Source organism: Falco punctatus (assembly GCF_963210335.1).
Source record: "Falco punctatus genome assembly, chromosome: 12".
In the NCBI taxonomy this organism is placed as follows: Eukaryota; Metazoa; Chordata; class Aves; order Falconiformes; family Falconidae; genus Falco; species Falco punctatus.
In genome coordinates, this window is record NC_137592.1 from 1,523,698 (window position 1) to 1,536,371 (window position 12,674).

Genomic DNA, 12,674 nt, shown 5'->3' on the forward strand with positions numbered 1-12,674 from the left:
GCTTTATTTATTGCAACAGCAAGTTCCACAGGACAAGACTGTATCAAAAGCAGGAAAAAAATTTACTACACTTTTGAGCAAAAATACACCTGTTTCAGTCCAAATAACCACAAAAATGCCCAAATCTGGATTGCTGCCTTTAGCTCTTGCATTCCTAATCCTTAGTATATTTGGTCTGCACTATATTAAAACTTAAATCAAGTAATTGAAAGTGTAAACATAAATAGAAGGGTTTCTTAATAAAGAAATATAAATTAATTTTACTTTAGTTACTAGGTAATACAAATCTAATTGTAATTAATGGTAATCTTTAATGTTAAGATGAACAAAAACTACATTGCTTGCAGTATTGTAAACATTTTGAAATAAATCAAAACACTATCCAAACGTGCCAAGAGGCACAGACAAATCTTTAAATTTGCTTCTGGAATCAATAACTACAGGAAGAATTCTTTAGAAGAAAAAATAAAATCCACATTTATAAGCACCGATTTGTAACTGAGGGTAACACAGACTGAATGAGATTTTTCTTTCAAATGAAGTAGCTCGACCAGCTGCATTTCTTTGACTGTATATTCTGCTTGCGCTAGCTCATACATTTCAGCATTCAACTAGCTTCTAGGGTAGTTTCTTGAAAAGATACTGGTCTTCTCCTTTCCCCTAAAAAAGTTGTTTTGACAATGACAGAATATCAAAAAAGCATTAGAAGTAGCCACTTTTTGCCATCCTTTGTGACTCTGAAAAATGACAAGATATGCTCCCATTAAACTGGCCCGTCTCATCATGGCTACCAATATTACTTAACACCATGTTTTGAATAAATCCAAGGCATGGAAAAAGAACCAGTGCAAAACATCTAATTCCACATTACTGAAGAATAATCAACTGGACAGAAAAGGAACAGAGAGACAGCAGTTTAAAAATATAAGGAACATTTTTATAAAAGATGACTTTAAAGTACAGTACCTGACAGTCTGTGAGAGCAAGAAGTGTAAGAGATACCAGGTAAGAGAGAGCTCACAGTGTGAAGCAGAAGAGGTACACTTTTAGTGGCTGGCAAAGCCTCATAAAGATGAACACAGTTGCTGATAGACTGGCTTCGCTTAGCTTCCAGGAAAAAATAAAGCAATAATTATGTCAGAAGAAATAATGAAATATTTGGAGTTCTGAATGTCATGATACAATGAAACAATGCTTTTGGACAAAAAAAAAAAAAAAAAAAAAAAAAAAAAATTACAACATTAAGCCCAGAAGTAGTTCCTATAAGCTGTAAGTTACTAATGTGCAACTGTATCTCACACTTCGGAAGTGCAATAATCTGTGATTTCTGAATCACAGCAGTTCCCACAGCGGTTCCACTATGCGGAGTATTTCATTTTGTCGGTGTACGATTCCTGTCTCTGAGTTAATTTGACTTTTTTTTTTTTTTATTGAAGTACCTGTTGCAGTCCATATAGCTCAAAAATAAAGAATGAAAAACTTATTCAAATTCCCCTCTACTAGCAATGCTCCCCCTGCAAACAGCTACCTCTGACATTCATTCATCTCTGCTGAAAACAATCCATTTTCACCTGAGAAGTAGCACAGTGTGTTTGTTTCTCAGAAACCGATCTAAAGACATAGCTGCCTCTGGTTCTGCTTTTAAAACTAGACATCCCAGCTCCAGACTGGATGCAGCCCAGAGTACCTGGGTTTGACCTGACCAGCTTTGAGCAAGTAGTTATATTTGATGACCTCCTGAAGTTCCTTACACCTTGAATATCCAGTGGACTCTGGTTTTGGGGTACCGTGCCCTGTTTTTCACGTTTCTGAGCAGGATGATGAAAGGGATGCAAGTTACATGAAAGTTTTTGGGGTTCTTAAGTCATCACAAGGGAAGGTAGAAGGTAAGTGCAGTCTGAATGCATACCTTATTGAATTTCTCTTCAAAACAGCAACATTTAAATAGCTTCACAGTTTCTCAGAAAAAGAAAGGCCATCAGAAAAACAAGTGACTAACACTCTAGAGGCTGTCTATCATCAATAACAACTTGGTATTTCATGCATTAATAGCCATTTGCCATAAGCTTAAGGTGTCCTTTAGAGAAAAGCAACAATTTATCATGAAGTGTATTACTAAAAGTTATGCTGAATTAGGGAAGTGTCTAACATATTTATTAGGAAAAAAACCCCATCTAATTCACTGAACAGTTTCTCTTCTTGTACATGGCAATATCAATGCTGACACTCAGAAGACAGAGGGGAGGAAGGAAGAAGCAAAAACACTCAAGTAGGGTAGTGGGCAAAAGACTTTTGCTGCTGCAGAAATACTCTGTTCTTAGTTTTATAACTCTAGGTAAAGCAGCAGATCAAAAGAAAGTCTTACCTGGAAGCAGGAGGGGCTCTGGTATTTGTGTGTTGACTTAGAGGGTTTCTGTTATTTTTAAATGGCAGAAGGAGAATAGGGATTTTTAAAAAAGCCCCCAGTGCGAGACACTGTTCCTATAACAACATCTGCGTTACTCAAGAAAGCCGTCCCATGAACAGCCCTGGTTTCTGTAATCACCTTAGGGCATTCTACATTTAATTCTGGAAGATGACACCTCTGCACATGCTTTTTGTGTTTCTAAATACTCGTACCTTAGAAAATTCTAGAGATATGCACTTTGTATATTTGAAATTATTATTTCTTATAACTGCATATGCAAAGTAAATCTTTTTTGTACTTGCCAATTTGGGAGCCATTGATGTTCACAAATCCCATGAAAGCCAGAATAAATTCTCTTTTTTTATAAACACGAGATACAAAATGCAACTAAGGGCTTTTTACAGTGAAGTCCATCCTTCTATCTGACAGCCTACATGCTCCCCACCAAATAAGCTTTTCTTACTGAAGGTAGGAAGCTCCTTTAATTTGAATGCACACAACCAAGAGAATTCCTCGCGGATCAATACTTCCAAGGTTCTCTACTGCTCTGGTGAGAAGTCTAGGTTAGAAATGCTATCGCAGAAGAAATGTTCTCTGGTGGAGCACAAATAGGAACTCGCTGAATTTAAAAATAAAACAGACCCAAAGAATGAATTGACACCATTGCCAAAACATTTTGTGATCTAAACTGGAGACTGTGGCTTAGCTATATGAAGCCTGTAGCCACAAAAACCATACTAAATCACCTTCAAGTTCTCCTGGTAAGAAACACAACTAATCTGTCATGAATGAGGAAGGAAGCTGTGCAGCAAAGTATCTCCTATTCAAAAGCAGATTTTCTGTGGAGAGTTTTAATCCATAGCCCATGGAACTGGAACACAGAAACGTGTTACCATGAAATAAAGAGATCAAATTTAGGATGCTGAAATATTTGAAAAATCAGGTATCTGTTCAATGCCCGGGGTCTCAGACATCCCCTCATCATTTCTCACACCCCCATTCTCCCCTCTCCCATTTTCTTCTTTCCAGAAGTATACACAAGAGAAAAAACGGAAAGGGAGATGCTATACCATCTCTCATCATGCTAATAAAAAGAAATTAAATAAAGCTCATAAGAAAGGATGAAATTGTTTATTAAATATCTGGTTTACCTTGTGCTCACAGTAAAAGGCTAGCTGTATGAAAGTACAGAACCAATATGTATTACCTGACTGATGTTAATTATGTTTTCTTACGAATTGATAAACTAGGGATGTACTTGACAAAAAATTGTAATGTGCACAGGACTAACTTGCAATTAAATGCAGTTTATTTAAAAGCATATATTTAGATTTTTCTGAAATACTTTGACTCTTCCTTCATACTGGTAATGGTCAAGACATCCAGACAAAGGTACGTGCAAAACCTCTGTTCAGGCATTTAATTATTAAGTTGCACTACTTTTGGAACGAACCACAACTCAAAGGCAGATTTAAAACTGGAGTGTTACTGAGTGTTTGGGAATATAAGGATCTAGTTAGGTCTAACCTGTTGCTCTTTGACGAACAATATTTCTTGCTTTCTCAACTCCCGGGGCTCCAGAGGTTGTAGCACTTCTGAATCTCATTGGCTCCACAACTTCAGGATGGCTTTTCCAGCTTAATGAAAAAGATCTTCCCACTACAGCTGTCTTTTGAGGCTCTAAAATGCCACCTTAGAGATAAAGAAAACAAAATTCTCTAGCATTGTATGCTTTGGCACATATTTTTGCTGAAGTATGAATGGACTCAGACATGGAAAATACTAATATTTCAAACAGACAATTTTTTACTATTAATAAAAACCAATCATTACTTCAACTATGTGCATCAATTGCTACGCAGCACATAAATACAGCTAAAATACTGTAATTAATAAAGTTTAATAAAAATACATGAAAAAAATTTACATTGATGACTATGCCAGACCACAGCACAGGAAACCACGTTTCATTTCTGCTACACAGAAAAGACTTGATTTTAAGTGCGTTCTAAAAACTGCTAAATAGCTATCTTCTATTGACCCCAATTACCTTTTGTCGCACAATGAAGGATGAGAATACATAAATCCAAAGCACTTCACATTTCATTAAACAGGTTCTTACACTAGATTAAGCAGTATTTAACATCAGATTAAACTAATATCTAAGATTAAACTTAAATATTTAACTTGTTTGATACTGAAGCACAGAGACTAACCTTTTCCTCTCTGCTTTTTTTCTTTTTGTTCACTGAGCTTATCCAAGGGTAAGTTTGTCATTTCCACCCCATACACGGTTCTTGCTAGCACTGCTGTTAGAGAGTCCATGATATTGGCCCACTCGTTTATGAGCTCCTCCCAGTCCGTCAGGGAAGACAGAACACTGAGCAGCTCATCCCACAGCTCCCGAGAAATGTAAACGCTCAGATTTGCTCTGATCCAAGCCACAATGAGGGTCTGAGAGTAAAGAAACAGATGACAGTTCAAGCATTTCTGTCAAGATTAATTCAGCACACCAACACCAACAAACACGTTGATGAAGTCAATGCCAACCTGCATACTAGCACCGATTATTCATGATGCACAGATATTATGCATGGCTATGTTTCATCAAAACACAATCTCAAAAGTCTATGGGTATATAATTGTTAAAGTTACTGACAAAGGAAATCTAAAAATTGCAAAACATATGTTTCAGGTGGTCTGCTTGTTCCCTGGTAAACTGAAATAATATGCTGTGTATAATAATAGAATGGAGAACTGTCTTCTACATGTACAGAATGATGGTACTGACTGAGCCACACCTGTGACACTCAGGCCTAGACACTGTAGCTGAGCATGCGAAGTACAATATGATGTATAAATGTTTTCATCTCGTTCCACACAACTCCATTTTGACTTGCCAGTTGATCTTCTAGGAAGTTACATCAAGCTTATGCTTCAGAAATACACACTGAAGATATCCCACAAAGAGACTGTTCCACCACCATTTGTAACAGAGACCTGAAGAATGTATCAAATCAATGCCTCCCACTCTTAGGAATGCTTTACAAAATAATTACTCACACTACTGCAAAGGAGAATTTTTTCATGTTTTACAACTGGGTTTCATAGTAGCATGCAAAACAATGGGCAATCATCATGAAAAACAACATTAAAAAAACCTAAACAAACAAAAAAACTCCCAAACACTCACTCGGAAAAGTAATCCTGACATGCTCTGAGCGAATGTATCCTTTATTTGGTTCTCTTTCGGCTTCTGCATCACAGCTTCTGTTATTCTAAGGAGTATCTGTAACATCTGTTCCCTGGTTCCAAAACAAAATTGTACTTTTTGTTCACATCTCCTATTAATTGCACTTGTTAATTTTCATGTACCAAAAAAACCCTCTTAACCATCCAGTAAACCTCTACTTATTGATAATGTGGTCACGTGTCAGACTTCACAGATCATTTGCAAGATAACATTAATTGGTTTTGGACTGTAAAAATTAATTTTTGAGAAGGTGAAGTCAGGAGTGGAAATACCAGCCAGAACCTTGAAGTCAAATTCGCAGAACCTGCAATCTCGCAAATCAATTCAGGGGCAAGTCACAAACGTAACTTATGTAAAGACGTCTACCCTGAGAAAGCAGATCTTTTCCCTACCCACTAACTCCCCCATAAAGTTTGTGTTCATAATTTTCTCTTAAACTATGCAAATATAGTAAGCTTACCATGTCTTTCTATTCATTGACAGTTCCATTATCATGCGCCTAAAGATACTCAGAACTGCTTTGCAAGCATCAACTTGCTCCTTCAGAAGCACAGGGACTTCAATGCATGGTTCCAATAAGAAAACATTTGCAGAGTTTGTCAAGAATACCTTCAAGACAGGCATTTACAGTCAGCTTACACAGTAGAACAAAAAAAAAGTCAATACTTAGAATAAAATGCTTCTCCAGTCAAACCTTTCACTTTCCTCAGAGCAAGTTTCATGTTTTACTTATCACTTTACTATTCCACACCGCTCTAGTGAAAAGTCAGCTGATATTACTGACCCACCAAAGGCACGCATTACACAGTAGAGGGCTTTGTGGGTATGTCTTCTATTTGGTCAGGCAAGAGTGCCATTTCTCCAGCTACTCATTTCCTGGCATTATATGCTTGAGCAACTACCAATATTTCCAATAAATAAGGTTCAATGACCGCAAATGTACAGTTCTGACTAATTCCTAGTACCCACAGTAGAAAAAAAGCAACCAAAACCCCAAACCTTCTATCTTAAAATACAGATATCTGGCTCTAAGACATGGTCACATGGTTTAATATGCAGTTTTTAAGAAGTTATAAATGAAGTCCAAATCATATCTTACAAAAACCATCAACTGCTGGTAGTTCTTTTCCTTAATCTCAGAGACCATATCATAATTTATAATGTAAGTTATGCGATTATGGAAAGTACAGCCTTGTACTCTTTCTGCACACCACACCTGTAACGCAGCTTGAGTACCAGCTTTAACATTTTTGTCCTCATCTTCTAATACACATCCTCTGTTAACAGCACTGGTAAAGGAGTATGTTCTTCCCCAGCTGGATGAGCGCTTATGTCCCGAATGGTCTGAGGAGAGCTTTCAAAAGCATCATTCAGTTAGTGACAGAGTAGAAAGGAGTACGTCCGTATTTATTCAAAATAATTTGAAGTGTCAAAAGGAAAAAGAGGAGGAACTGTCATGTCCTACATTCATTTCAGCAAGGAATTCCTATCTATTATTTCTTGACTTCTGAACAAACAGACTGTATACGGAATTTAAGGTTTGTCGAAGTTTTAACAGCTGTATTATTTAAAATATTTTACATCACATTTTATGCCACTGATTGTAGTAATATTTGAATTTACACCTGACAAAACTATAAGCCTTCTAAAAAAAAATATCTGTCAAAACCTTGTAATTCAACTCAAATCTCTCTCAGTACAACAAAACTGCCTTTTACATATCTTCACAGTGTCAATAGTGTCAGAGTCAACTTTTACTGATGATTCAGTATAGGATATTAAAAAGATGACATGCAGAATTTGTATCTACACTTTGATTTCCTAGATTAAGGTGTCTGAATCAAAATATATCACCCAGTATACACAAATCGGTACATATTGTCAAATCCTTCAACTACCACCAAAAGGAAATAGTCCTACATGCACTAGGCCAACAGACAGTGTAAATTCTAACACTGCAGAACCTATTAGTATTTCTTCCATTAAGTTATTGTCTTCATATTTGTATAGGCAGGGAACAATCAGCAAATTACATCTGAAAAATAGCTGCAATCTTTCCCTGCACTCCGTAAGTGTTACTGAACACTCAATATTTCTTTAAATTTTGAGTCGTTAAATAGAAGTATTTTTAAATCTTGGATTTCCACACAATTTCCAAATTGCTACTCATTTACAAAGCAATTTTAAGACTTAAACTACATTGTAGGCAAACAGAATAAAGCAAGTAACACTGATACCATACATGTTTACCATCCGTTTGCACTGATGAATCTCCCAAGTTGACAACAGCATCCTGACCATCTTCCTTTTTGTCTGGCTCCTCCATAAACACAGGTTTCTCTTGCAGTATCCACTTTCGGTACACCTTCACCACTTTTCGTGTTGCAGATATATCAGAAGGTGGCAATAAAAAAGCCTAAATTGGGAAGTAAAGTAATTTCACTATATATAGGACATAGATGTGCATGCATATGTAAACACACTCACCCACCACCACCCATAAATAATATGGCTCAAAAAAGGATACATAATTTTTATTTTTGTGTCTGTCCTAGAAAGAGTTACAATTAATCAACAGCCTATGCAAATACCTACACCATCCATAATTCCATAACTATTAATTCCATATTACTTCCATGTTATATTTGTTCAGACAAAACCAAAGTAGTTGGGTTTGCTCCTTGCAAGCTCCCTAACGTAACGTGAATTCACCTCACAAGCCATTACTAGCCATAGAGGTCTGGCAGGCTAAACCTGGGTACTACGCTACACTTTATGGAGAACATGACTTCAAATTACATCAGCAGTACACAATGTGAAATAACATTTCAGCAAGGATAGGTAAGTTGTGATGAGGACAAGTGGCTAGTATTTGATCCTTTCTCACTACAGTTTTGGAAATCAACAGAATTTATTGTCAGCGTGCTACTTTGTATTTGGGAATCATTCTGTAAATATGTCCCCTCTGAACACTTGCAAAGGCTAGACTGGCTCTTTCCCCACATTTCTAGATGTCTTAATGGACTGAAAAAAATGTAGTGACGGAAGACCTTAGCCCTGTAGTGAATAGGCACAGAAATCAATGCCTGAAAAGATCATTTATTAAAAGAAAAAGCAGCGCATTTTGCAAAATCAAAATTTATATTAGTATGCACTATATTATAAAAACACTGAAAGAGATGAGAATACATTTTTCACACTAAAAAAACAGGTCCTTTCAATTGCGAAGAAACTACCCACTCTCTGTGATTAACAGAGTCAAAAACTATAGCATTTCCTATACCCAGTTTAGTTGCAAAACCATTACAAACGTATCTTGCTCAGGTCAGGAAATCTTTGCATCATATAGTACACTTCCTTGTCCCTAGTCAGCATGAAGTGCAACATCCAACAGCTGATTTCAACACAAATTGCAGAGCTTGCAAAAGCAATTTTATATGTGCCATACAGCAAGTATGTGAAACTTCTGAAAATGTCTCCACAGAGACTGTCATCATAGAATCACCATAAATTCTGTCAACTTATTAAAGATGCAGAAACTGAAAAAAACAGAATCCAACTGCTAGAATATTAGAGAAACAGCAGCTCATCAGTGGGATGCATAGGCACTACACGGAATGCCTTCAGAAAAAGTAGGGTAGAAAGAAAAAAAGACCAAACAAACCCAGAAATAAGTAAAGGAAATCACAGTAACTAGTGAGATTCCTGTAAGGGAGAGATAAATACAAAATACCATTATCCGTTTCAATTACTGACCACTGATCATATTGAATAAAGGTAACAGTACTGCATCACGTTAGCCTTTGTCCCCCGGAAGCTGGGCGAACCTTGCATACTGCGGGCAGCCACCAGGAGAGGGCAGCACGGCGCAGCGGATCGGCACACACTCGGCACGCCCGCCGGTGCAGTGCCATTCCGCGGCCCCGAAAAGCACCGACGCGCAAGATGCTTCACAGCGGAGCATGTGGGCTCACTAAGCTGCTGGAGAGTATCTTCTGCACATTTAAGTGACCTGAAACAGCTGCTTCAACCAATTTCTACCTTGGTACCAAACAAAAAAAAAAAGAATGGGACTCTCCGGTAGGTCCATATGTATTTTTATCCCCCAAAATTGAAAAGATATCAAATCAATGAAAATTATTAGTAGAAGCAATCAGTGCTGATATAAACATTGAATACTGACATTGATTACAGGAACAAAAATCTTATGAATTCAAATAATACATCTGCAAGCTAACAGCTCTTTACACACCTTTAAATCACATCGTAATACCAAGAACAAGTAAGACACATTGCAGTCTGGCATCAGGAACAAGCTTCACTTCCCATAAAAATTTCCTATTTTATCGTTAAAACTAGACCTAGGAAGGACTAAAAGAGTGCTGGTTTGATTAGCATCAGGTTTGGCTGGTTGCCTGACCAACAGCCTTCACAGTGTTCTCTTTCATAACCATGACATTTCCTTTTAACAAAAAAAAAAAAAAAAAAAAAAAAGCAACACCAATAGCAATTAAACATACACACTTACTTGTCGAAATACCTCATTAACAAAGTTAACATATCCTCGAGTGGATAAGAGGATTCTCTGCACCATCTCATAGACGGTCCGATGCTGCTCTTCGATGCTGCAGACACTGGAGTTGCTGAGCCTTCTGTCAGACAAGGTGCTGCTGTTTGAATGGCTTCTCTCCTGCTCACTTGCGTAAGACATAGTGGTTTCCAGCTCTGTGTTTTTATCTTGGTTTACAACACCAACAGTCTACACAGAAGAAAACGCCTAATTAAATAACTGAAAGAGCATACACCAAAAATCTGGAACACTTACACAGACGCAGATACTACTGCTCTTTTTCACACACAACACTGGAATCCCAGCAGTCAGGAGGTGGAATTTTCAGTATGCTACTTGGTCCATGAAGGAACGCAGTCTTCTGCTCTACATACATCAAGCAGAGTATACAAACAGGATGCTTTACAGACCTTTCCCACTCCATAAAGACAAAAAAGAGGGAGGGGTGCAGCAGCAGGAGTAGAGGAGTGGAGGAAAGCACAGACCGTGGAGAATCCCCAGGCCACCTCATTTTTGGGAAAAGATAGATCATACCACTGTACATGGCTCATACTCTTGCACATTATTGTCCCTGACAAGTCTCTCGTCAAGTTTTGTTCTGGCACCGGATGTATTTTGCAACATCTCAAAGCATGTTAGGATAAAACGATCCAGCCAGGAGAAGAGGACTAAAAAACTGCTTGTGAGTTACCAGAAAAAGAACCCTAAGTTACACTAACTCAAAGCACTGCCCAAATGTGGTTCTGCTTTATGTTTACATTAATAAGGCTGCCCTCTGTTTGACCAAGTGGGCAGTAATGGAGCAGCAGTAACACCTCTACTGCTTTTCGTAATGAAGTTTTTTGGTAAGATTAAGCAACGCTAGTGAGGCACAGGCTACAGTCAGTGAACTTCAAAACCACTAAGAAGTCGATGTGTGCCAAAAGCTGGCACACAGCTTCAGCTAAGTGGTAACATTTGACCAGTTTCCATTTTCAGGGCAGCAATACCTTTATGCAACTTGAATATTTATGTGGTGTCAGCTATAAAATTCAGTGAAAAAAAGTATTATTTTTCCAGGCTATGTCTGTTGGAGTAGCACAGCAGTTATACAAAAGGTGGAATTTCCAATGAGAAGGAAAAGATCAATTACAAAAGCACTTTCAGTAGGTAAGTGACACTTAACTGGTTTAGGTCTTCAAACTTCTACAGGGAAGAACTCCAAAAACAATTGATGTGAAAATATACAGTTCTACTGTAGCAGTTCATGTATGCTTTTCTGCTGAAGCCAGATTTTACACTAACTCACAATTCAAGAGAAAAATCTAAAGTTGACATTGATCCTAAATTCTTAACAGGAAACTGCATAGTCTCTTAGAAGAAAAAGTATATATTTCTATAAAATTCCTTGTGAAGTCTGTAATCCGAGAGAAGTCTCAACCAGCAAATTCCAAGTGAAACAATTTTCTAATATCTCATTGTAAAAAGCTGCTATAAAAAAAGACCAAAACAAAGCAGCCTTTGATGCTGCTGGGAAATGGTCCATGGCACAAATAAGTATGACAGTTTACAGATTAAACTCCGAAAGTCTAAACACAATACTGATGAAGCTGGTAAGGCAAACAGCTATGAGGGGAAAAAATAAAACACTTGCAGTGAATTACTAAAGGGTTTCCCTTGGAGATTCCCCTCTTCAAAGAAAAAAACCCAAATCAAGTACAACATTTATTCACTTAGCGGTAGCATTTCTTTCTTGCTTCAGTTGTGAGTGCATTAAGATCATTTGCAAGGGTAGCACGGATATGAAAAGAGCGAGGTAAATTATAAAGCACACCTGAATAATTTTAGGGAGCATTTCTCCTCCATTTTTTGTATTCTGAACAGTAGTTAAGTATTTCTTTTCAAGAAAGAAGGTAACAAGCCACTTAATAAAAACAACTCGAGCTGCCATATATGGGATTTTTGTGCTATAGACATTTTCACTGTTTCGTGTTGCAGTAATGTATACTGGTCTTGGTCTTATATCAGGAATATCTGGTGAGATAAAAAGAGAAGATATAAAGAAAATTTGATCTTAGAGAACTGTAATTGCTTCCAGGCTCTAGTTAAACATATTGAACATGTCACCAACATTTTCTCCATAGGAAATAACAGATGCAATGACCAACTGCTTTCATTATATTAATACTTACATTGTCATAATTTTATTACTCCTAAAGAAAAGCAAGAACACAAAAGCACAGAACCTTCCTGAAAGCTATCATTTGTATTACACAAAACAAAGGAAAGCAAAAGAGAAGGGCTGCATGAAGGACAAAAACTAACACAAAGAACTACTCCTACTACAACATAAGTTAATTTCGGAAGTTTCACAGAGTTTATTAATAAAGTACAGCAAGAAAGAGATGAAACACTCTGGAACACTCAACAGTGCAAAGATTAAGAAGAAAAAGGATACTTGATGC

At 37.2% G+C, this 12,674-nt stretch overlaps 1 protein-coding gene across 4 annotated transcripts in view; it reads right to left on the reverse strand.

Annotated features, from left to right (window-relative positions):
* Window positions 1-12,674, reverse strand: part of RALGAPA2 (Ral GTPase activating protein catalytic subunit alpha 2) — a 142,415-nt gene that overhangs the window by 94,687 nt on the left and 35,054 nt on the right. For 3 of the 4 annotated variants that reach the window (XM_080407769.1, XM_080407770.1, XM_080407771.1), the window contains exons 9-16: window positions 12,044-12,243; window positions 10,189-10,419; window positions 7,903-8,076; window positions 6,877-7,014; window positions 6,121-6,269; window positions 5,601-5,712; window positions 4,624-4,861; window positions 3,935-4,099 (exon numbers count right to left, since the gene is read on the reverse strand). In XM_080407769.1, the coding sequence (XP_080263895.1) occupies window positions 3,935-4,099; window positions 4,624-4,861; window positions 5,601-5,712; window positions 6,121-6,269; window positions 6,877-7,014; window positions 7,903-8,076; window positions 10,189-10,419; window positions 12,044-12,243 (1,407 nt within the window). Of the gene's footprint in view, window positions 1-966; window positions 1,108-3,934; window positions 4,100-4,623; window positions 4,862-5,600; window positions 5,713-6,120; window positions 6,270-6,876; window positions 7,015-7,902; window positions 8,077-10,188; window positions 10,420-12,043; window positions 12,244-12,674 lie in introns of all 4 variants that reach the window. The other variant, XM_080407772.1, reaches the window with a different exon arrangement.